This window comes from Balaenoptera borealis (assembly GCF_965194805.1).
Source record: "Balaenoptera borealis genome assembly, chromosome: 12".
NCBI classification, from domain to species: domain Eukaryota; kingdom Metazoa; phylum Chordata; class Mammalia; order Artiodactyla; family Balaenopteridae; genus Balaenoptera; species Balaenoptera borealis.
In genome coordinates this window covers 80514724-80539381 of record NC_138869.1, presented here as the reverse complement: position 1 = coordinate 80539381, position 24658 = coordinate 80514724, and the positions used below count along the sequence as shown (strand labels likewise).

The 24658-nt window shown below is 40.6% G+C and overlaps 1 protein-coding gene across 1 annotated transcript in view; it reads left to right on the top strand.

The window, feature by feature from the left end:
- The window catches only part of TNFRSF21 (TNF receptor superfamily member 21), a 65067-nt gene extending 40668 nt beyond the window's left edge, over positions 1–24399 (top strand). Inside the window, exons 5-6 of the mRNA XM_082347618.1 lie at positions 21380–21608; positions 22952–24399. Coding sequence (XP_082203744.1) covers positions 21380–21608; positions 22952–23181 — 459 coding nt within the window. The 3' untranslated portion in view covers positions 23182–24399. The remainder of the gene's footprint in view (positions 1–21379; positions 21609–22951) is intronic.
- Positions 24400–24658: the final 259 nt, after the last annotated feature.

Here is a 24658-nt window from a genome sequence, read left to right as displayed (position 1 = left end):
GGTGCTAATTGACTCTGAAGGTAGTCTTTAAAGCCCCTGGTGTATTTTTAACTTTTTTGAAATGTGGAATTTCAGAAAAAAGATTTAATAATAGACTCGGGGGTAAATATTCAAAGGCACACACCAGTGTCTTGTGACTTTCTGCGAAACGATCTCAATTAAGTATGGTTCACAACTAAAACAAGGCTTTGAGTAGCTGGATTTGGGGAAAGGAGAGGGAGATGTTTGACCCCCAATTGAGTAAAATGGCTGCAGTTCAAACAAAGGGACTCAAGAGGCAAAACATTATTGTGCTTACTTGGAGTGCTGGCTTTAAGGAAAGAACTGCTAGGGCGAGCAGTAGATTTGAAGAAGGATTTAGATGCTTGAGAATAAGCCACGGGATCGCCTTGATAATGCCTCCAAAAAAGAGAAAATGTAATTGATGCGATGTTTCTCAAAAAAGAGAAAATGTAATTGATGTCGCTTCAATGGAGTATTTAATAAGGTGGAAGGATGATCATGATGTCTTGTTAAGGGTTCAAAAGAAGGTTTCTCATTAGAAAAAACAAATATAAACATAGGAAAATGCATAAATGTTAATGCTATCTTATTAAATCTAGGTGGTTGAATTAGAAGTGATTTTAAAAAATTATTTTCTGTAATGAAAACATTACTTCTGTGGTTTAAAACATTTTTTTAAATGACAGCTGAAAGGGCCCATGAGGAAAGATAGGTAGGGCTTTGTTTTACCGTGCTGAATTGCAAGACGGAACCATCCTCATTTTAATTGAGGAAGAGCAGACAGTGGTTTATGTGCCATCCATTCTTCCTTGGGAGGACTGGCTGAGGTTTGCTATGTTGGGTCATATTTGCCTAAAACTTACTTTACTTTCGGGTTCTGCAGATCTGTCTCCTCTCTCTGTGTACACTCAGCAATCACTTAGAATTTGGGCCTAGTCTTTTTTTTTTTTTTTAATTTTATTATTTATTTATTTATTTATTTTTGGCTGTGTTGGGTCTTCGTTTCTGTGCGAGGGCTTTCTCTAGTTGCGGCAAGCGGGGGCCACTCTTCATCACGGTGCGCGGGCCTCACTATCGTGGCCCCTCTTGTTGCGGAGCACAGGCTCCAGACGCGCAGGCTCAGTAGTTGTGGCTCACGGGCCTAGTTGCTCCGCGGCATGTGGGATCTTCCCGGACCAGGGCTCGAACCTGTGTCCGCTGCATCGGCAGGCATATTCTCAACCACTGCGCCACCAGGGAAGCCCCTTGGGCCTAGTCTTTAAGGTACTTCTTAATGATGGTAATGATGGTGGTAGAGTATTGTCTATACCAAATGACGTTGGTATGTTTCTCTTATAGTTCCATTGAGTTTCATCAATGTTTATGGAGCACCTACTTTATTCCAGGCACTGTCCTAGGTGCTGGGAAAAGAGGGCTAAAGGTGCAGACTCCATTTAGGAGACTACATGTCAGGGAGAGTGATTATAGCAAAATTCACTGGGTCAATGAATAAGAAACCAAAACCCTTAGTCCCCGAGTGCCGAGCTCTTGTTCCTTTTAGTTTTTTCCTTCCTCTTATCTCCTCCATATACAAAAGATTCTAGTATCTATTTTTTGTTGTTTATTTTGTAAGAAACAGTGACATCAAGACATCTTGTAGCTTTCTCCTTGGTTCTAGTGTAGCCTACATGTTAAGATGGAGGCTGAGAAGGCAGTATTAAGCTTCTTGTTCCATGTTTTAATCATGTCCGTCATTGTCTGGCAGTGTTGTGGACCCTGCTCTTACTCTAATTTTAACAGCCAATGAGCATGGATTTCTGGCTGCCAGCTATTATTGATTGCACAGTTTGTTCATAGTTTATCTCAGATTTGTGGAGTCAAACGAGAATCAAAACGCAGGGGACATAATTGAGACCTAGTTTCCATTTTCTAGTGGATCTGTAGTCTGTGTGTACGGTGGTACTGCTGACAATTTGAGACTTTGCCCCAGGAGTTAATAGGCTCTTAATATGCAAAAATGACTCCGTGTGTGTGTGTTTAAAATGGTTAATGTTTTTTTCCTATTCATGAGCCTGAGAACACCTATGTTATGTTCCACTCAAAGGATTAGCCCTGGTGTTCCTTTTAGTTACCTCTGTCAGGAACAGCTGGTCCATTATTAACCATGGTGGCCTATTAGCCATTTTTGAGTTAAACACATCCAGAGTCTTACTTTAAAAAAAAATTTATGCATAACAAATTGTACAGTAAAATTTACTTTTTGGTGTACTGTTCCTTTGCATTTTTTTTTAAACAAGTTTTTAGAGCAGGTTTAGGTTTAAAACAAAGTTGAGAGGGAGGTTACAGAGTTTCCTGTATACTCCCTCCCCTCACACATGCACAGGCTCACCCGTTATCAATCTCACTCACCAGAATAGTACAGTTTTACCAAGAGTGAACCTGCATTGACACATCATAATTACCCAAAGTCCATCATAGTTCACCTTAGGGTTCACTCTTGGTGTCGTATATGTGCTATGGATTTGGACAAATGTATAATGACATATGTCCATCACTATACTATCATACAGAATACTTTCACTGCTCAAAAAATCCTCTATGCTTTGCCTATTTCTCTCTTCTCCAGTACCCACCTCTCTCCCACATCAACCACTAACCTTTTCCTTGTCTCTTACAGTTTCGCCTTTTTCAGAATGTCATATAGTTGGAATCAGAGAGTGTGTAGCCTTTTCAGGTTGGCTTTTTTCACTCAGTCATATGCATTTAAGCTTCCTCTGTGTCTGTTTATGACTTGAATGCTCATTTGTTTTAAGCACCAAATAATATTCAGTTGTCTGGATTTATCACAGTTTATGTATTCATTCACTTGCCTGACTCTTTCCTTCTCTGAGGTATGAGCTGGGTTTTTCAGTTCGCTCTTCTTTCAAGTTCAACATCAAAACTGAACCCAGCCTTCCAGAATCATCTGAATTCTTTCCTTCCTGGTCATGAGCTTTTGGGAGAAGCAGTAAAGCAGTGGGACAATAGTTTGGAAGTTACTGGGACTTTGCTGAAACTCTTTAAAAAACAAAACAAAACAAAAACCTAACACAGCCTTCCAAATTTCATGTTATCTCTTTTTTTCCGTCCTTTTACTTTGATTCTTTTCTGTGGCTTTATTTCGAGAAAGTCTTTTGTAAGGAGCATATATTTAAGGTTTTAAAAAATCTATTCTGACAGTTTTTGTCATTTAACTAGAGAATTTCAGTGTGGTTACATTTTTAACGTAATTACCCATGTATTTGGCCATCTTATTATTTGTTTTGTATTTGTCCTATCTGTTCTCTTCCCCCCTTTCCTTTCTTGTTCATAAAGCATTTTTTTATTATTCTACCTTTCCTCTTAACTTCTTAGTTACACATTTTTTCTTTACTTTTAATGGATACCCCAGAGGTGACAACACGCCTACTTAAATTATGAGCCATTTTATAAATGTGTACTTTCTACTATTTTTCAGACCACACAGCAGCCTTAAAAGACTTTAATCCTGTTTATCCTTCTCTTGTATTGTGTTTTTGTTGTCATACGTTTTAACACTACACATTTCTTAAACCTCCCAAAGGCATAATTATTACGGTTTTACACAGTCACGACCCACATAGATTTACCTGCTTACTGATATTTTCTGTTGTTCTTCATTCCCCATCTCTGCCTGAGATCATTTTTCTTTGGCCTAAAGAATACTTAGTGTAGGTTTCCAGCAATAAACTCTTGTTTTTCTTCATCTGGAAAATGCCCACTGACTAAAATAAATTGCATTATTTGCCCTTTGTTTTTGAAGGTGAGCTGGAAAATAGAACTTCAGCTTGATAGTTATTTTTCTTTCAGTACTTTCTTGCGTGGGTTTAAGTTTCCCCTGCTAAATAAATAGCAAAGGAGGGGATGTGATTTTATTTTTAAATCTATATTACATAACGAATTACGTGTGCAATATTACACCAGGGACTTTGGGCAATGCAAAGACAAGGAAGACAGAGTCATTGCTGTCAGGGAAGCTTACCATTGAAGGGAAGAAACGTATTCATATCAATGTTTAATCTAAGGGAGTAAACCCAGGAGGGAGAGAGGAGGGAATTGGTGGATGTACAGTTTATCAACATTAAGGCTGCAAATCAGGACGTCAGTGTGGAGATGTGTGCCGGGTTAAATTCCTGTCTAGGCAGCATATCACACTGGGAACTCAACGGTCAATTACTTGACCTCTCTGCCTGAGTTTTATCCTGAGAAAATGGGAGCACCCTTAGTGCCTGTCCTTTGAGTTGTTGTGAAATTAGGTGAGTGTGACCCACAGAAAGTTCTTGGTGAATGTTTACCATGAATCACTGCAATTATTCCCAGGCTCTAGAGGCAAGAGAGGGGGAAGAATGTTCCTGACTGGCTCCAACTCACATGATGGATCCTTTAAATCCTGAACGCCAAGGGTTACTCAGTGTCGGGTGGGAAGGGACAGCCAAGTCCAAGACTGCTTGACGGGTAGATGGTTGAGCATGAGGTTTGCCATCTGCATTCAGTGCCCAAGAACTGGAAATTCCAGTAGTTGTAGATATTTATTCCTTACTGCCTGAGTGAGCGTTCCTAGACTGGCAGGGATGTTTTCTCTAGTGAAGAAGCAAAGGTGATGGTGTGTGTGTAGACAAGTACGCTCTCAAGGGCTGTCAGAAAAAGGACATGAAATTGAGCAACTGGATTTCTAGGTTTCCTTTCATTTTTTTTTTTTTCGGGACTTTGTATATTCAAATAGGCTTACCCAGTGCTATCATTTTCTTTTTTTTTCCCCTCACCTTGAACTTGTTTTTTTCTCTCTAGGAAACCTTGGGCAAATGATTTCTCTGACTCAGAGTTTTCTATTTAAAATGGGAATTCAAGTGCTTTTCAGAATTAAATCAGATAATGGCTTGTTGAACTGTGGGATGTAAAAAAAATGAGGTAATGAAAGTGATGCTTACTGGCTAGGTTTGGAAGTCGTGGTGATTTGAATTTTCCAGCATTCCTTTATAGTTTCATTTTGAGAAAGGGAGGAAAAAGGAATTTTAGGTACATTTAAAAATGATAAACAACAAGGTTCTACTGTATAGCACAGGGAACTATATTGTAATAAGCCATAATGGAAAAGAATGTGAGAAAGAATATACCTATGTATAACTGAATCACTTTGCTGTACACCAGAAACTAACACAACATTGTAAATCAACTACACTTCCATAAAAAGAAATGATCATATTAAAAACAACCACAATCATTTAAAATAATATAAAGTGTTACTTTAGCTGCCTGCTTTGACCAGAGATTCATAAATGAAAAGAGTTGGTGTTGATCAGGCAGGGGGTTTGGGTAGCTCAACCCCCCCTGCCCTCCTTCCATAGGATTAACTAGATTAAAACTACACTGTAATGTACCAACCAGTGGCTCTGAAGCCAGTATTGCTGTGGTTAACGTCTATGTAGTAGAATGATTCTTTGTTAGAGATTCTTAATCCTTTCCAGAAACCGCATAAGAAACCTACATCCCAGGGACAGAGTTTTTTCTCTTTCTCCCTCTCTCTCAACTATAGTGGACTCTGTGTTGGAGACTGAGTGGTTTTGCTCTGTATAATCAACAGGGAGAATCTATCAGTGAGGCGAGTACTGGGCATTCTATTTGCGAGGATGGTACCACTGCTTTTGCTGCAAAGGGAACTACGTGATTTTTTTTTTTTTTTTTTTGCTTACCAGCTGCAGGATGCAGCTGTCTTTATCTACAGTGTGACTGAGACCAGCTCTTTTCAGAAATTTAATATAGCGGGGGTGAGTGGAGGCAAATACCAGCTGTACCTTTAGCTGTTGACTTTTTGGCTTTTCAAATCTGTCTTTAACTTGCCAGTTGATCATCTCTTAGAAAACAGGGATTATCGTCCTAAGGCCTTAAGATGTTAGCTAAACTCACGTGTGTCGAGCCCCCCTGACTTCTGCTGAGTGCCCACTGCGTGGAAGGTCATTTCAGGTCAAGTTACTTAATTTGCAGGGTGTGACTGTGGGCTCTGGGGAACTTGTGAGGTGGTGAGAAGGGGACATTGTAAAGGCATTGCTGACACACAGTAGGCCCAAGTACATTGAGTGATGCTTGTGTTTAAGGTGGTCATTGTGTACAAAGCAGCCATGTCTATGAAGAAGCCTTTAGACTTTTAATGACATTTCAGGCCATTCTACTTGTTATCATACTCCAAGGTTTCATTCAGTTAGTCAACAATCTTTTGTCGAGCACCAGCTGTGTTCCTGGTACTGTGTAAAGAAGAAAGGTGTGTGCCTTTCAATAGCTCACTCACTGAGATGGAGACACGTGCAAATAATGACAATTCAGTGGGATAAGCAAATGTATAATAGAAGTGTGCACGAGGAATTGTAAGATAGCATCAGAAGGCAGGGGTATGCGACCCACCAAAATATACTTAGAAAATAAGAACAGATATATATATAATTCCTTTTTTTTTTTTGGACACAATATGCGGCATGCAGGATCTTAGTTCCCTGACCAGGGATCGAACCTGGGCCCACAGCAGTGAAAGCACCGAGTCCTAACCGCTGGACCGCCAGGGAATTCCCTACTTCTTGAATTCGTAGCCGTCTTGTAAGCATCTGGTGAGATAGAGTGTACATAGTAGAGGTAATGATTGTAGTGCACTTGACATCTACTAGGGGGGCTCAGTAAATCTTAGCTACTGTTTTCCATGTTGGAATTTGAATTCTACACTCTCCTTTTTTGACTCAAGAGCAATACCACTCTACTTTCTGTAAAAGGAGATTAAGGAGAAAGGGGACCAGTGTTTGCTGAGTATCTATTGTGTCCCAAACACTGTCTTGGGTGCTTTGCATCTGCTTTTATCTAGCAAGCTTCATGGCCCTGTGAGATATAGGTCAGTATTAGAATTAAGATATATTTCTGTATTTCATTGAATGTCATGGCAACCATGTATGTACGGTTATTTTAGGTACCACTAAGAAAGCAATAAAAACATTGCTAATTATAGTTGTTAGATACATCCCTATTTCAGAGATGTTAAAATGTGAAAAGAAATATCCACCATAGAATTAATGAAATATGGTAGTTGAGCTTGAAGAGTACAGGTTATAGGGGGGGAAAAGTCTGGGAAACAGATTCTTGGGATCTTGGGATTGATATACCCTCCCTCCCCAACACACACAGACTTACACATGCTTTATGTTTTTTTTAGTAGCCTTTAAAGATGAGATAGTTTAAGACATGCAATTTATTTAGCATTCGTTAATGGAACACCCATTTTGTTTCAATCCCTGTACCAGGCACCGGCTATACTAAATGAAAACACACACTATATACATTGGAATACTACTCAGCCATAAAAAAGAACAAATTTTTGCCATTTGCAGCAACATGGATAGACTTGGAGAGTATTATGCTTAGTGAAATAAGTTAGACAGAGAAAGACAAATACTGTATGATATCACTTATATGTGGAATCTAAAAAATACAACAAACTAGTGAATATAACAAAAAAGAAGCAACTCACAGATATAGAGAACAAACTAGTCGTTACCCACATGAAAGGATGCTTAACATCACTAATCATTAGAGAACTGCAAATCAAAACTACAATGAGGTATCACCTCACACCAGTCAGAATGGCCATCATCAAAAAATCTACAAACAGTAAATGCTGGAGAGGGTGTGGAGAAAAGGGAACTCTCTTGCACTGCTGGTGGGAATGTAAATTGATATAGCCACTATGGAGAACAGTATGGAGGTTCCTTAAAACACCAAAAATAGAACTACCATACGACCCAGCAATCCCACTACTGGGCATACACCCTGAGAAAACCATAATTCAAAAAGAGTCATGTACCACAATGTTCATTGCAGCTCTATTTACAATAGCCAAGACATGGAAGAAACCTAAATGTCCATCAACAGATGAATGGAAAAGAAGATGTGGCACATATATACAATGGAATATTACTCAGCCATAAAAAGAAATGAAATTGAGTTATCTGTAGTGAGGTGGATGGACCTAGAAACTGTCATACAGAGTGAAGTAAGTCAGAGAAAAACAAATAACGTATGCTAACATATATGGAATCTAAAAAAAAAAAAAAAAAACGTTTCTGAAGAACCTAGGGGCAGGACAGGAATAAAGATGCAGACGTAGAGAATGGACTTGAGGACATGGGGAGGGGGAAGGGTAAGCTGGGACAAAGTGAGAGAGTGGCATGGACATATATACACTACCAAATGTAAAATAGATAGCTAGTGGGAAGCAGCCACACAGTACAGTGAGGTCAGCTCGGTGCTTTGTGACCACCTAGAGGGGTGGGATAGGGAGGGTGGGAGGGAGACGCAAGAGGGAGAGGATATGGGGATATACGTATATGATAGCTGATTCACTTTATTATACAGCAGAAACTAACACACCATTGTAAAGCAATTATACTCCAATAAAGATGTTAAAAAAAAAACCACAACTAGTCGTTACCAGTGGGGGGGGCAATATAAGGGGGGGAAATGGGAGGTACAAACTATTGGGTATAAGATAGGCTCAAGGATGCATTGTACAATATGGGGAATATAGCCAATATTTTGTAATAACAGTAAATGGAAAGTAACCTTTCAAAACAGTATAAAAAAGAAAACATACACACACACACCCCAAAACACAAAAACAGGGAATCATCCCTCAAGATGCTGGCAGTTTTATAGGAGGGATGCGTATGTGAGCCAAACTTTAGAATACATTCTGTGAGACTGCCTCATAGAGGACTTGCAGTGGGCTTTTCTTTTTTTCCTGAGACACAGTGTCTCAACATTCAGAAAAGTCTGTGTCTATCAGTTGATGACATTTTCTACCCCTTTAATCCACACCCTTATTGGCTTTCTCAAAATGTGCGTTGGAGGGAAATCAGAATCAATATTGTGAAAAGAAGCTTATTTTCCCAATCAATTACCAGTGCTGGATATCATATTTTCTTTTTATTTTAAAGCCAAAACTTATATTCAGACAAAGCTTAATACCTTTCAGTTTTGACCTAGCTTCTCCATCCTATGTTTGTGAGACTGTCTGTTCATCTGTTATAACCCAAGTTCCAAAAGTATGTACACTTACTGATAAGGAATTGTATCTCAGTCAGCAGTAGGTTTTATTGTACACTAGTTAATTTCAACGTTTTAATCGCTTATTCCTCACCATTTCCTTAGGAGAGACAGCTGTCACTACTGAATTCCTCATTAATTTTTTTTTTTTTTTTTACAGAAGGAACTTTGATTTATCCACAGTTGGGCTGAGTCAGGGGGTAGGCTGGAATGACCAACCATTAAAATGGCTTAGGGAAAAAAGTACTAGGGAAAAAGATGGAGGAAATTTTTTATGTTTATAATCACAACAATAAGTAAGGCTCTTCTGAGAATGATATAAAACACAGAAGCCATACAAGAAAGATTCAACTACTTAACAATATATATACAAGCCAGAAAACACCATATGTAAATCAAAGACAAAATAATAACTGGGAAAGTTGTTTGCAATATAGGGTTAATTTCCTTTAATAATGAAGAGCTTTTGCAAAGTAATTAAGAAACCAACCATCCAAAAGCAAAATGGGCAGTCTGTGAACAAGACAGTGCACAGAAAAGAAATACTGAAGGTTCTTAAAGGTATACAGATTTTTTTTTTTTTTTTTACCTTGCTCAAATAAGAAAAATTCAAATTGAAACCTACACTGAGATACAACTTTAACCTTTTAGACTGGCAGAGAGGGAAAGGTATGACACCATTCTTGTACTATGAAGGGAATAAGGAAAGAGGAATGGCATCCATTGCCATCGGGTGTGTACATCAGCCCTGTCCCTTCAGAGGACCATCTGGCCATCTGGCATCATCTACCTAAGGACATGTCCATTGACCACGGACATTCCACTCTTAGGAATACGTCCTACATATATTCTTTTTTTAAAATTTATTTTATTTATTTTTATTTTTGGCTGCGTTGGGTCTTCATTGCTGCACGCGGGCTTCCTCTAGTTGCAGCGAGTGGGGCCTATTCTTCGTTGCGGTGCTCGGGCTTCTCATTGCGGTGGCTTCTCTTGTTGCGGAGCACGGACTCTAGGCGTGCGGGCTCAGTAGTTGTGGCTCGTGGGCTCTAGAGCCCAGGCTCAGTAGTTGTGGCACACGGGCTTAGTTGCTCCACGGCGTGTGGGATCTTCCCGGACCAGGGATCGAACCCGTGCCCCCTGCATTGGCAGGCGGATTCTTAATCACTGCGCCACCAGGGAAGCCCTACATATATTCTTTTTTAAAAAAAAATTATTTTATTGAAGCATAGCTGATTTACAATGTTGTGTTAATTTCTACTGTACAGCAAAGTAATTCAATTATACATATATATACACATTATTTTTCATATTCTTTTCCATTATGGTTTATCACAGGATATTGAATACAGTTCTCTGTGCTATACAGTAGGACCTTGTTGTTTATCCATTCTCTATATAATAGTTTGCATCTGCTAACCCCGAACTCCCAATCCATCCCTTCCCGACCCCATCCTACATATATCCTTATATACATCCCACATATGTGCAGAATGATGCAAGTATAAGTATTCATTGTAGTATCCCTCATTAATAACAAAAAAGTGGAGGCAACACAAATGCCCTTCAATAGAAAACTGGTTATGTAAGCTATAGAACATCTACACAGTGTAACAGTATGCACTTATCAAAAACAGTGAGTCAGCTCTTTATGTGCTAACCTCAAGTGTTTTTAAACAAAAACGGGCAAGGTACAGGGCAGTGTGTATGTATACGTTGCCACCATATTGTAAAAAAAAATTGTAAAAAATGAAAGAGAAGGTCTGGAGTGGGGTGGAGAATATATGTACCTACCAATTGGTATAAGTATAGACCATTTCTGGAAGAATACACGGGGAATTGGTAGCAGTTAACACTGGGGGCTGTGTACTGAGAAGCTAAAGTCAGGGTTTAGTGAGGGGGAAGTATCTTCAGGGTCCCCTTTTGTACCTGTGGCATTGTGTACCACGTATAGTCTAATTCTAATGGCATGAATCCAATTAACGGTTTTATTAAACAACACTAATTTAATCTAATTTGGGACGTTTAGAAAACTTGAGTCACAAAGATCGGCTTGAGCCTTCTTATTTCAAGGTCATGCATTTCCTTCATGAAATTATTTTCTATCCTCCACACTTTTTAAAAAAACATTCTAAAGGCTTTATTTAGCACCAGGCAGACTATTTCATTATAACAGTTGTTAACTTCAAGACAGCCATTAAAATAACTTACTGGCAGCTACTGAAGGCCCCTTGGAGCAGTATCTCAGTCTGGGGTTGGGTGGATAAATACTGTAAGATTAATGTAGCCCAAATAAAGGGTCAAAACTACTGTACAGTAAGTGTCTGTACATAGCTTAAGTACACAGGTGCCTTGCAAACTTGAAATGCACAAGACCTCCTTTTATATAGTTGGATACTTCTATCTTGTCTTAAGGCAAGCTTATGATTCTTGCAACCTTTTTTCATGATTAGAATTGTCCAAAGGCTTTTTTGTGGGAAAGGCTTCCTAATAGGTCTCATCGAGTGAAGTTTATGAAAACCCGAGGCATTTCCAACAGCCGGATCTCCTCCTATCATGATGGGGCTGTGCTCTTTTAAAGCTGGGCGGTATATTTGAGTGTGAGCGGGCTCGGGCTCTGAACCCAGGGAGCCCCCTGACTTACTCTCCTCACTTCCTTTTTTGAGAAAGCTAGTCGGTGAGTCAGCTCAGGGCTGCAACATTACGGTTGATGTCAGCAGCCTGAACTGCTTGCAGACACATGTGCCAGCAGCTGGTGGCCACGCCCTCCTCTCCTCCCTCCGGAGCCAGCTGGTTCTTACCAGTTTTGGCAGCTTTGCACAGCACTGCTTGTGGCTTCCTGTGGCTGCACGCCCCCGCCCCCCGACCCCGCCCAGCCGTGCACCTAGTTCTCTTTAAGTTCTCTTGCTAGGCAAGGATTGGCCACCAACCGCACCTTGGCTTAAATGTGGGTGGATTTGAAATGAACTGTTAGACGTGATCAGAATTAGCAGATGACATGTATACACAGGACTCGGACAACTGCCTTGATTGGGGCTTGACGTACTTAAAGGAGAAACCAGCCATGGCCAGCTCGCCTGGGCTAATGTTTAAATGGAATCTTAAGTGAGGTTGCAGTTGAAACAAAATTCTTTAATTATCCTACGCTTGGACAGATGTAGGGGGTGTGCAGGGTGTCTTTTAAAATAATTCCCCAGTGGTTTGGGCAGTTTTTGGTCACGTTAATCCTGTGAGCTTCCTGAGGGTGGGTGAGTTTGTTCTGCAGGTTCTGCTGTTGGCTTGCAGCTTACCTGGGCAGTGCATATAGCTCAGTGTTCACTCAGCTCTGTTGCCTCTGTGGTCTAGCGCAGGGGTTCCCAGGGAAGCTGAACAGGGCATCTTGGCATTGTACTCCTGTTCCCGCTTCCATCCCGTGACCTCCAGTGAACCCAGGGAGATGTAGACAGCATAACGCTGCAGTGTCCGCTTGCCCGCTGATGATTTACGTTTAAGTGTTAGCACTATTCCCTACTTATGCAATGGAAGCCCCTCGGTGCTTCCCTTTCCTATGGTCTGGGCTGGGCTGGAGAAGAAAGAAGGAAGGTCAACAAAAGACTAAATAATCAAAAGCCTAGGAAAAGTTTGGGGAATTTCTGTCTTCGGGTTATTTGGCCCTTAGCCCTTCTTTTTTATTTATTTATTGTCCTAACTTTTAAAAATAAGACTTAGGAAACAAAGAAAAGTTAAAACACAGTACAACAATTACCCAGAACCTACCACCTAGATTCAACTATTATATTTTGACATCTTTGCTTTATCTATATATGTGTGTATATATTTCCAGCCCATATTCCTCTTTCTAAGACTTCCCTCCAAAGTTCTTATAACTGATAGCCCTTCTTTTAAAGGCTTAGGAATCAGCGTCTTCTCAATTTCCTCTTAATTTTTTTCTTTTTGTTTGCAAAAAATTTTGCTGAGTAAATTTGGGTTGTTCTTCTTAAGACCCCTTTCTCTGGGTTGGATTGAACAAGAATTCACCCTCAGAAGAATAATTAAAGTCATCGTCCCCTATCAGCTGGAACTTTAAAGAAACCTACCTATTTTCCCTCTTGTCTGTTGGAGGCGGTGTATTTGTTTTATTTTTTTTAGGGAGAAATCATCGTATACAGGTATTCTTTAGCATCTGAACTTAGGAATTGAATAGATTCAGGTACATGTTTTGTGATAGGGCTGGTAACCGTCATTATCTGAACCCTCATGTAGATCTGAAGTCCCGGAACCACATAGCTTTGGATGACAAAGCATTTCTTATCATCCGAATTCCTGTTCTCTCAAGGTAGGAACCACATGGATTCAGATATCAAGAGATATTTGTATAGCAAGGAGGAAAGTGCTCGTTTTTATCAGAGCCCAATCTTACATACCTACATGGACCTATGGGAGGTCATGAAATCTAACTTGATCTTGATTACATGGGCAGCTGGGAGAATGGGGGAAACAAGCTTCAGATAATATCATCATCCTTAAATAGCTGTAGTCATGTCTTTATTTGTGACTGTAATTCCTTTGAGATAAACCTTTAGTGGACATTGAATTTGCTTTTTTAAAATAGTCACTGGTCTGTTGGGATCGGAAATATTTTCTAATAGAAAACAGTTATTGGCCACAGTTGAAGTGTCTGGTTATTTACATAAATCTCTCATCTTTATTTATTTTTTTAATTTTAATATCTTTATTGGAGTATAATTGCTTTACAATGTTGTGTTAGTTTCTGCTGTACAACAAAGTGAATCAGCTATATGTATACATATATCCCCATATCCCCTCCCTCTTGAGCCTCCCTCCCACCCTCCCTATCCCGCCACCTAGGTGGTCACAAAGCATCGAGCTGATCTCCCTGTGCTATGCGCAGCTTCCCACTAGCCATCCATTTTATATTTGGTAGTGTATGTATGTCAATGCTACCTTCTCACTTCGTCCCAGCTTCCTCTTCCCCCCCACCCGTGTCCTCAAGTCCATTCTCTACATCTGCGTCTTTATTCCTGCCCTGCCACTAGGTTCATCAGTACCGTTTTTTTAGATTCCATGTTATGTGCATTAGCATACGGTATTTGTTTTTCTCTTTCTGACTTACTTCACTCTGTATGACAGACTCTAGGTCCATCTACCTCATTACAAATATCTCAATTTTGTTCCATTTTATGGCTGAGTAATATTCCATTGTATATATGTGCCCCATATTCGTTATCCATTCATCTGTCGATGGACATTTAGGTTGCTTCCATGTCCTGGCTATTGTAAATAGAGCTGCAGTGAACATTGTGGTACATGAGTCTTTCTGTATTATGGATTTCTCAAGGTATATGCCCAGTAGTGGGATTGCTGGGTCATATGGTAGTTCTATTTTTAGTTTTTTAAGGAACCTCCATACTGTTCTCCATAGTGGCTGTATCAGTTTACATTCCCACCAGCAGTGCAAGAGCGGTCCCTTTTCTCCACACCCTTTCCAGCATCTATTGTTTGTAGATTTTTTGATGATGGCCATTCTGACCAGTGTGAGGTGATACCTCATTGTGGTTTTGATTTGCATTTCTCTAATGATTAGTGAGGTTGAGCATCTTTTCATGTGTTTGTTGGCAATCTGTATGTCTTAGAAATGTCTATTTAGGTCTTCCACCCATTTTTGGATTGGGTTGTTTGTTTTTTTGATATTGAGCTGCCTGAGCTGCTTGTATGTTTTGGAGACTAATCCTTTGTCAGTTGCTTCATTTTCAAATGTTTTCTCCCATTCTGAGGGTTGTCCTTTCGTCTGGTTTATGGTCTCCTTTGCTGTGCAAAAGCTTTTAAGTTTCATTACATAATCTCTCATCTTTATCTCAGGGCAGTCATCCAGCTGGGTTGCAAGATCTGCCATTGAGTTACAGGTCCTTGCAGACCCTGGCTCTGGCCCCTTCACCCTGGCTGATGGGCCAGGGCAGCCCCTTGTGGTCCTGTGATGTCTTTGTATTGAGTTTACAGGGTTTGTCAATTTCTGTAAATGCAGTGGGTCCAGACAGGGAAGTGACGTGACTCAGCAAAGAGGATTACTTGGAAACTAGACCAGACCTGATCTTGAGTCCTGGCTTCTGTGATCTTGGGCAGGTTACTTAAACCTCTTAAAGCCACAGTTTTCTAATCTGTAAAATGGAGCTAATAAGAGCTACCTTAACATCAAATGGATTCCATATATTTCATGCTGAGTTGTTTAGCAGAGTATTGATGATGGCTTATTTTTTAAAGTCCCTTTTTGTTTACTGGATCTGAGTAACAAGCTGGTCAATTCAGATGGAATAGCAATTATTTTCCATTGAATTTAGCAAATGGGTTTTTGAAAACCATCATTAAAGTGACAGAAGTTTTCACAAATGTAACATAAGAATTCTTCCTTCTTTCTAAGCGTTGGATGAGGTCTGGAGGGAAAGTTCAGTAGGAAGGTGATTTTTAATTGTAAGGAGCTTTCTTCTTGAGTCTATCAGACATATCTGGCTACAGAGGGGAGAGAAAAGGATCTTGTGGAATCTGATTGGGTGATGCCAGGAACCAAGGGGTTAAGTTGAACCATTTTAGCAGATTGGCAAGGGGCATCAGGGCTGGGTAATTAAGGCTTCATTTCAGGGGATCACTGATGCATCAAAGTTGTTAATTAGTTTTATGAAAACAAATTGTACAACCACAGGGAGATTGTAATTAGGTAGTAATTGAAAATAACTCAGTGGTAAACCTTAGTTGAGGAACCAGTGGAAGTAACTTGGAAGGAGAAAGGGAGTTGGGGTCTGTAGGTGGGGAGGGGGGAGAATGAAAGAGCCATAGTGAGACAAACCATAAGACCATTTGAAGAGAGATGACCTAGAGTAACCTTTTTCTTTTAGAAATGAGGAAACAGATCTGAAAAGGCGTGCGGTTTTTCTAAGACCACACAGCTAGTTAGTGGTAGATTTCCTTTCTTCCTTTGCCATGATGTTCCAGGATTGTCATGACTTTGATATTTAGGAGTTGACTATGAAGATCATGAAACACGCTGAAAAGAAGGCTTCTGGGGCTGGAGTCTTCCACCCCTTCCTGTTTGCAGAGTAGCCTCAGAAATGCTGCTCCATCACAGGAGAGAAGCAAAGTAGTCTCAAACTCGTTTCACTTATATACCACCCTCGCCATGACAATGGCTTCAGCATCCATGGCTCCACCATCCCAAGGGCTGGAGAAACATTTCAGCCTTCCACAGTGTGTCATCCTCGGAAAGGCCAATCAACAGGGAAGTGCATTTTGTTTGATGTTAAAAGAGGAGAGTTATTTATTTTATTTTAATTTTTATTTTATATTGGAGTATAGTTGATTTATGATGTTGGGTTAGTTTCAGGTATACAGCAAAGTCATTCAGTTATACGTATACATACATCCATTGTTTTTCAGATTCTTTTCCCATATAAGTTATTACAGAATATTGAGTAGAGTTTCCTGTGCTATATGGTAGGTCCTTGTTGATTATCTATTTTATCTATAGTAGTGTATATTTGTTAAGAGGAGAGTTATTTTTGAGGTTCAGTTCCAGGTTGTGATTTGATTGCACACCCAAAGCGAGCATGTCAGTTTGGGGAGCTGGCTGAGGGAGGAGTGGACGGTTGCAAGGACACAGCTGGAAATGGCTCTTTCCAGGGCAACCCAGGACAAGTTATATCATTGTCCTCACCGATACTGCTCAAACCTCTGTAGCCCAGAGGCATTCAAGCCCACAAATTTTAATCAATAGCTTGTTTACCTAATCCATTTGGATGGTTCCTCATACTCAGTGGTTCTGGGAATCCAAAAGGAAAATAGTCAGGTCAGCAATGGAGTTTTAGGTATGACTCAGCTGTCCAGTAAGGTGAACCACTTATCTCTCTTTTCTTATCAGTTTAGACCAATAAATACAGTATCTGGAAGGACAAAGTGTATTTGTATGGAAGCTAATCAGGAGGACATTTGGGGCTCATTTGGCCAAAATAAATTTCATGGTCTTGAAGTTCATACAATAGACTCGTACTGATTTGGGTTACTTAGAGACCTCTCCCCTCATGATCCCTGCCTTCTCCCCCTTTTTGGTCTGTCTTAACTGTCTCACCCTGATTTCTCAAATGAGTCTTCTAAATTAGCATGGTTACCACATGGCTATAGAGCAAAAAGAACTCTACTTTTCAAGTTTCTCCAAAGGGACTTCAAATATCTGGTGGATCCATTGCCTTCATTGGCCAAGTTTTCCCAGAGGCCTTTCTTTTAAGTCTTAATATTTGCTTCACCACAATAAGTTGGGAGGAGTGTTGTCCTTTTGTGCCTGTGAATGCTTAAAAAAAGTAAAGAGAGGAGCTCAGCCAAGTAGATGATTTTCCAACTGTCCTGTTCCTTGGCTACCAATATAAATAAGAGCTGTTGCAGCCACATTTTCCAGTTAACAGAGGGAAAATATACTTATCAGTGGTGACTGCTTTTAAAAATAACATTTATTGTTTTTCTAATTATAAAAGTTAATATGGTCCTGTAGAGAATTTGGGAAGCTTAAAGGAGAAAAAGGAATAAATTAATATACTCAGGATCTCTTTTGTGACTATTTTGATAAGTTTATGTTCAAATCTTTTCCAAGAGGATACAACCCACTTCTGTGGACATCTAGCTTTCTTGTTTAGAGCATTTGTCTTCTTTTTTAGTATCTGAATCTTATTATAAGTGCTCTTTATTGGCTATAAACTCAATACTGAACCATGAACTTTCTGAACTAAGAAAATAAAGAATTAATTTATTCCACACATCCTGAGGCTTCAATTTCTTATTAGAGAAATCACAGGTAACAACACAATGCTTGAGTTGCAGTGCTGCAAAAACAATTTTGATGGATATTGTCAATAGTAAGGTAAAGGGAGGAAAGAAGTAAGTTTCTAGGGGCAAATTTTTTTTTTCCCTGCTAGGAAAAAAATGCAAGTAACTTTAGAGAAATCTGGAATGCAACCAGCTACTGTGTATTATCCTGTACATAGTGACAGATATCTATACTTGGTAGAGGAATAGATTTTCTAGAAAGATGCTTGTCAGATGGTCTCTGGCTTTAGCTGTGGTTGTGAGCTCCATTGTGGAGATGCTAAAACCATTCCTAGTGGCATTTTCCCATTCACTTGACTCACTGTTAATGATCGGACAGCATCAATTCAGCATTCTGCCTTCCAAATTATGTTAGAAGTCATGTACTTAATTTCCGCTGATAATATCCTTTGGCAAAATTGGGGGGAATATTTTAAATATTGAAGGTTTTGAACTGAGTTCAGGAAATAGGTGGGTGGACTTCTCAGGCTGTTGGCATGTGATTTGTGGGCAGGAATTTCTTTTTTAAGCAAGAACAGTGCACTATATTGACTGGCCGGGTCATCCGATGTACTGTCCCTGAGAACCAGAGTGTAGACAAGTGTTCTTTGTCTAATTGAGTGAATAAAACACATGTTTTGGCATGAATGGCCATGTGCACTTTCAGGGAGGAGGGGCACATGCATGCCAGGGCCTAATGAATTCAAATCTTAAAAGCGTATCCATAAATCTTGTCTGTGGATCAGAAGCGGGCTGGTGGGAATGCGTGATATCCAAGCCTTAAGATTGCAGAAGCAGGATGTGGGTGGTTGTACAGGGAAAATGCTGTCGGAACATTAGATTTGCCATGTCAGAGGCCTTTAGAATCTGCACAGTTGCAAGAATTTCTCAGGCCGTAAAGCTTGTAAAAGAGGCAGTTGTGCTTTGCTTTGTGCGTTTTACAACTGGTGAACGTCATCCTTTGAAACAAGGGTCAATGTCTTCCTGATTGAGGAACTTGAAAATGTTTCCCTTGACAAGTGGGAGTCGAGTCATGAGGTTTCTAATGAGCGGTGATTAACAGCTCCGGGAAGAGCGTACGTCACTGTCTGCAACCTGCCCCGTGTCATCTGGCCACCTGGCTCCCAGATTTCCCTCTGTGCTGGAAGAACCAATAAAAATATAAGTCAGCCGACTAGGAGATGCCACCAGTGTCTCCAGATTTCCAGGGTATGGTGTCAAATGACAGGGACAACTAGAGATGTCCAGCTGGCCTGAGTTGAGCACTGACTTTCTCCCTGGGTCTGTGTGCCCTCTCTGGGCCATAGTCATTTCACCTGCAAAATGGGGTGATACCACTCATCACTTACGCCCATCTCCACTGTGCACCCTGGTACAAGCCATGATTACACCTCACCTGCCCACTCCTGTGGCAGTGTCTTCCTGTGTTGATTCTTACCTCCCTAAAATCCAGCCTCCACTGGCTGCTCACTGTCTCCATCTGAAACCATCTTGGTTTTTTTTTTTGTTTTTTTTTGTTTTTTTAACAGAAACCTATAAGCATTTTTTTATTATTTTTTTTTAACTTTTTGGGTTTATTTATTTATTTATTTATTTATTTATGGCTGTGTTGGGTCTTCGTTTCTGTGTGAGGGCTTTCTCTAGTTGTGGCAAGCGGGGGCCACTCTTCATCGCGATGCGCGGGCCTCTCATTATCGCGGCCTCTCTTGTTGCGGAGCACAGGCTCCAGACGCGCAGGCTCAGTAACTGTGGCTCACGGGCCCAGTTGCTCCGCGGCATGTGGGATCTTCCCAGACCAGGGCTCGAACCCGTGTCCCCTGCATTGGCAGGCAGATTCTCAACCACTGCGCCACCAGGGAAGCCCCCGAAACCATCTTGTTTGCTTGCTTTCTTGTTATTTTCTCTCTGATCCCTGCCCTGGAATGCAAGCTTCACGGTCTCCCCTACGTCCTGAAGAGCCTATCCACTGGCTCCAGCGGAGGTGGTTCTCCCTCTCTCCTTCCAGCTGCTTTTGCTCTGGTGTTCTCCTGTTCTCATTTTTTTCAAGCAGTTTTATTTACTTCCTGAGCTAGTTTGAAATGGGAATCAGGAAACGGAAGGTTTAGTTTTTAGCTCTGCCACTTCCTGGCTGGGTGCCCTAAAGACAGTCACTTACCTTCTCTGGGCCTGTTTCCTTACTTGTAAAGAGAGGGTGTGTTCGTTTGCAAAGGCTGCCATAATAAACTACCACAGACTGGGAAGCTTAAACATCAGAAGTGTATTTTCTCACAATTCTGGAGACTAGAAGTTTGAGATAAAGGTGTCAGCAGGGTTGATTCTCCTAGGCGTGTCGAAGATGGCCATCTTCTCCCTGTGTCTTCAACATGGCTTCCCCTCTGTGTGTCTGTGTCCTGATCTATTCTTATAAGGACATCAGTCATATTGGATGAGGGCCCAGGTGTACCTTAATTACATCTTTAAAGGCCCTATCTCCAAATATAGTCATGTTCTGAGGTACAAGGAGTTATGAGTTCAACATACAAATTTTGGGGGCGCATACATAATTCATCCCGAAACAGAGGGGAATATGCTGGATAATATCTAAGACCATTTCCAGCGGTACAAAATTATATTTTTGTTGGAGATCTTCCTCCTCACTTTCTTGCCCAGTTTCACTCCTGTGAGGTAACAGCTTGGTGCATATGCTTACTAATTTTTAATGTTCATACATATCCTCTCGTGCATTTTGAAGTGTGTGTGTGTGTGTGTGTGTGTGTGTGTGTGTGTATCTAGCAATAATGTAAGTTATGGACTCTCAAAATGGGAGAATTTATCCACAAAATACTAAGTGGAACCAAAAAAAAGCATCCAAGAAGGGCTTTTAATTTCATATTTTTCTATAATTTTTTAAATTTAAAAATTATTTCTATCTTTATTTTTTATTTTGTTTTTTTAAAAATTGAAGTATAGTTGATTTAGAATCTTGTGTTAGTTTCTGATGTACAGCAAAGTGATGCAGTTATCCACATATATGTATATTCTTTTTCAGATGCTTTTCCATTTAGTTTCTATATTTTTATTTTTATTTTTTTGGCTGCATTGGGTCTTCGTTGCTGCGCGCGGGCTTTCTCTAGTTGCGGCGAGCCGGGGCTACTCTTCGTTGCAGTGCACGGGCTTCTCATTGCGGTGGCTTCTCTTGTTGCAGAGCACGGGCTCTAGGCACGCGGGCTCAGTAGTTGTGGCTCACGGGCTCTAGAACTCAGGTTCAGTAGTTGTAGCACACGGGCTTAGTTGCTCCTCGGCATGTGGGATCTTCCCGGACCAGGGCTCGAACCCGTGTCCCCTGCATTGGCAGGTGGATTCTTAACCACTGCGCCACCAGGGAAGTCCCAGTTTCTGTAATTTTTGAAGTATATAATTCAAAATTGTTTGTTTCTTTCCACAGCTGGAAACTGACAAGCTGGCTCTCCCGAGGAGCCCCAGCCCGCTTAGCACGAGCCCGGTTGCCAGCCCCAACCCGAAACTTGAGAATTCCACACTCCTGACGGTGGAGCCCTCCCCGCTGGATAAGAACAAGGGCTTCTTCGTGGACGAGTCCGAGCCCCTCCTTCGCTGTGACTCCACGTCCAGCGGCTCCTCGGCGCTGAGCAGGACCGGATCCTTTATAACCAAAGGTACGGATGGCTCGGACCCACATTCATTCTTCAGCCTCCCCTCAAAGAGCCCGTGGGATCTCTCCCTCCATCAGTTCCCCATTCCAGTAGGGGCTGGGTCATCTAAATGACCTGCCCTGGACTCCGAGGTGAGGCTGACCTGCGAGAAACCACGTTATGAGCCAGTCGGGACCTGTCTAGAAAATCTTTACAGCCCGGACCGTCTGGCCGGGAGCCTACGTCCAGGAGTATCGGTCACCCTTGAGCCTCATGTTGCTATTGAGTGTGTGTTTCGGGGAAGGTCCGATAACATGTAGTCTGGCAGGTTTTTTTGTGTGTGTGTGCAAATTATTTACTAGGCTTGCAGAATCCGGGGATTTAAAGTATAACTTATCTTGAGAGTCTGGAGTAGAGGTTTTAGTGACTCAAGTTAAAATTCGCTCTGTTAGGCTTGGTTGCAAATAACACTATTTTAAACATCATGGGTTGGTACTTTCGGTAAATAATTTGCCACTTGCAGTTTTGAATAGCAGGGTAGGGAATTAGCATGTACACTATACTGATGACAGGTTTTTGTTAGAAATTTCCTAGTTTGGGTGACACTGGTTATATTTTACCGAAAGGGTTATATTTTATGTTGTTTTTTTATATATTTATAAAATAATTCTATTTTACATAATTCTATTTTATACTTTATATATTCATTTATCTCTATACTTATATAAAGATTTATATTTTAGTCTATAATTTATGTTACATATTATATTTTAGAGAATACATTTTATAAATGGTAATAGAAGTTATAGTTCTTCACTCCATTGTAAGATATGACCCAAGAAGCAATATTTTCTTATTTATGTACTTTTGCTCTTAGCAGTTTAATTTTAAAATACGGCAATGTAATTAGGAAGTCAGATAAGCCGATTATTGACTTGGAATGTTTGAGGGGAAAGGCTGGGCTCATATCTTTGCTTACTAACAAGTTACAGATGGGGAAAGTAGTGAAGTTTTGTTTTTGTTTTTGTTTTTTTAAAGTTTCTTTAAGTATTTCAGCATTCTCCTGAGTTTTAGGAGAATTTCGGAGACGTCATTTGAGTCTAGGCAAATGTCATGTTCCATCAACAACGCATTCAAGCAGATAAGCAGATCCTTGTCTGATCTCTGTCAGGCACATCTTGTTTGTTATCTTACGTGCAACGTCGGTAAAAACCACTGTGGTGTTTAAAAATGTGCCTGAGCTTCACTCCCTCACCTCGCGGGGTGGGATGGGGACAGCCTGGGGAGAGGGTCGCTGTCACCTTAGCTCTCCTCCGTCCCCCAATACAGTCCCGTTACAGCTGTCCCCTCTCCTCTCTTCCCTGCAGAAAAGAAGGACACAGTGCTGCGACAGGTGCGCCTGGACCCCTGCGACTTGCAGCCTATTTTTGATGACATGCTCCACATCCTGAATCCCGAGGAGCTGCGGGTGATTGAAGAGATTCCTCAGGCTGAGGACAAGCTGGACCGGCTGTTTGAGATCATCGGAGTCAAGAGCCAGGAAGCCAGCCAGACCCTCCTGGACTCTGTTTATAGCCATCTTCCCGACCTGTTGTAGAACACGAGGAATACTGCACTCTGGAAATTACTCAATTTAGTGGCAGGGTGGCGTTTTTATTCTTATTTTTTTTTAATTTTTGTTTTTTGGTGTGTGTGTGTGTGTGTGTGTGCGTGCGCGTGTGCACGTGTGTGTGTTTAACAGAGTATATGGCCAGTGTTTTGAGTTCATTCTTTCTTTTTAAAAACCCTCCTGGGAAGTTAGCATATAAACCTTTTCAACTGTTTCAGAATATCCACCACTGAAGTTTTTTTAGGTTCCATATTTTCTCTGTTTTGCCTTCGTATGTATTCTCAAAATTGTTCTGTGCACTTTAAATTCACTTAATGTATCACAAATACAGTGTGGCTTTTCCCACACACTGGATTATGAGGCTCTTAACTTCTTAAAAGTGTCATAGCATCTTGTGAATGCTATAAGCTGTCTTCATGTCTCAACATTCACATCTGCTTTATTATTATTATTATTATTATTACTATTTTATTATTTGTCATTTACGAATTTTCTTAAGGGTTCAAGAAACATAAGACCCCACTGAGTTACTGTAATGCAATTAGATCTTGAGGTATCTTTTTAACATGCCTTGTTGGATAGTTCATATTTATGGCTGAAACTTGACCACACTGTTGCTGATTGTATGGTTTTCACCTGGACACCGTGTTGAATGCTTGATTACTTGTGCTCCCCTTATGCTAATCTGCTCTGGGCTGGAGACATGAAATCCTCACAAGCCATCATGACTTGCTATTTGAGTGGCTTGACAACTGGGCCACCAAGGAACTTGAACGTCAACTTTTAGAGATTGAGCTGTTCTGGAACATATTGCTGCACTTTGGAAAGTCACAATTGAAGTGCTGGTGACAAATGGCACCTTTTCCAAAGGGAATTTGTCCAGCTTTGCTTTACAAGATGTCTTGTTTTTTATACACACATAGTCAATAGGTCCGGTCTGCCCTCAAGGCCTTGGTCTTGGTGGGTTTCCTTCATTCAATCACTTTAGTTAAAAATGGCTGCAGCTGTAAGAACTCTTGTCTGATATATTTGCAACTCTGCTCCCATTTATAAACGTGCTCTTTGATGCTTAGTTGCTGAATTCTAATGCAAAGGTGGTGTGGACTCCCTTTGTGTGGGTGGGGTTTGTGGGTAGTGGTGAGGGACTGATATCAGAAAAATGCCTTCAAGTGTACTAATTTATTAATAAATATTAGGTGTTTGTTACTTGAGTAGTTGAGTATATTTAATCCTTGCCTTGTTTGTGTGCTCATGTTATAACTCTTTGATTAGTCTCTTGGAAAAGTGTATTCTAAAAACCTGAGTGTTTCTAAACTGTGAATCATGCACATTAGCGAAGGTTTGTGTTTGGAAAAGTACCTAGAGATTCATAGAGAAAGACTTCCAAGCATTGAGGATGAACAAGCATTTCCTAGTTTATTGGGGGTAAATCTGAGGCTCCTGCTTTTGAGATTGTCTCTGCTTT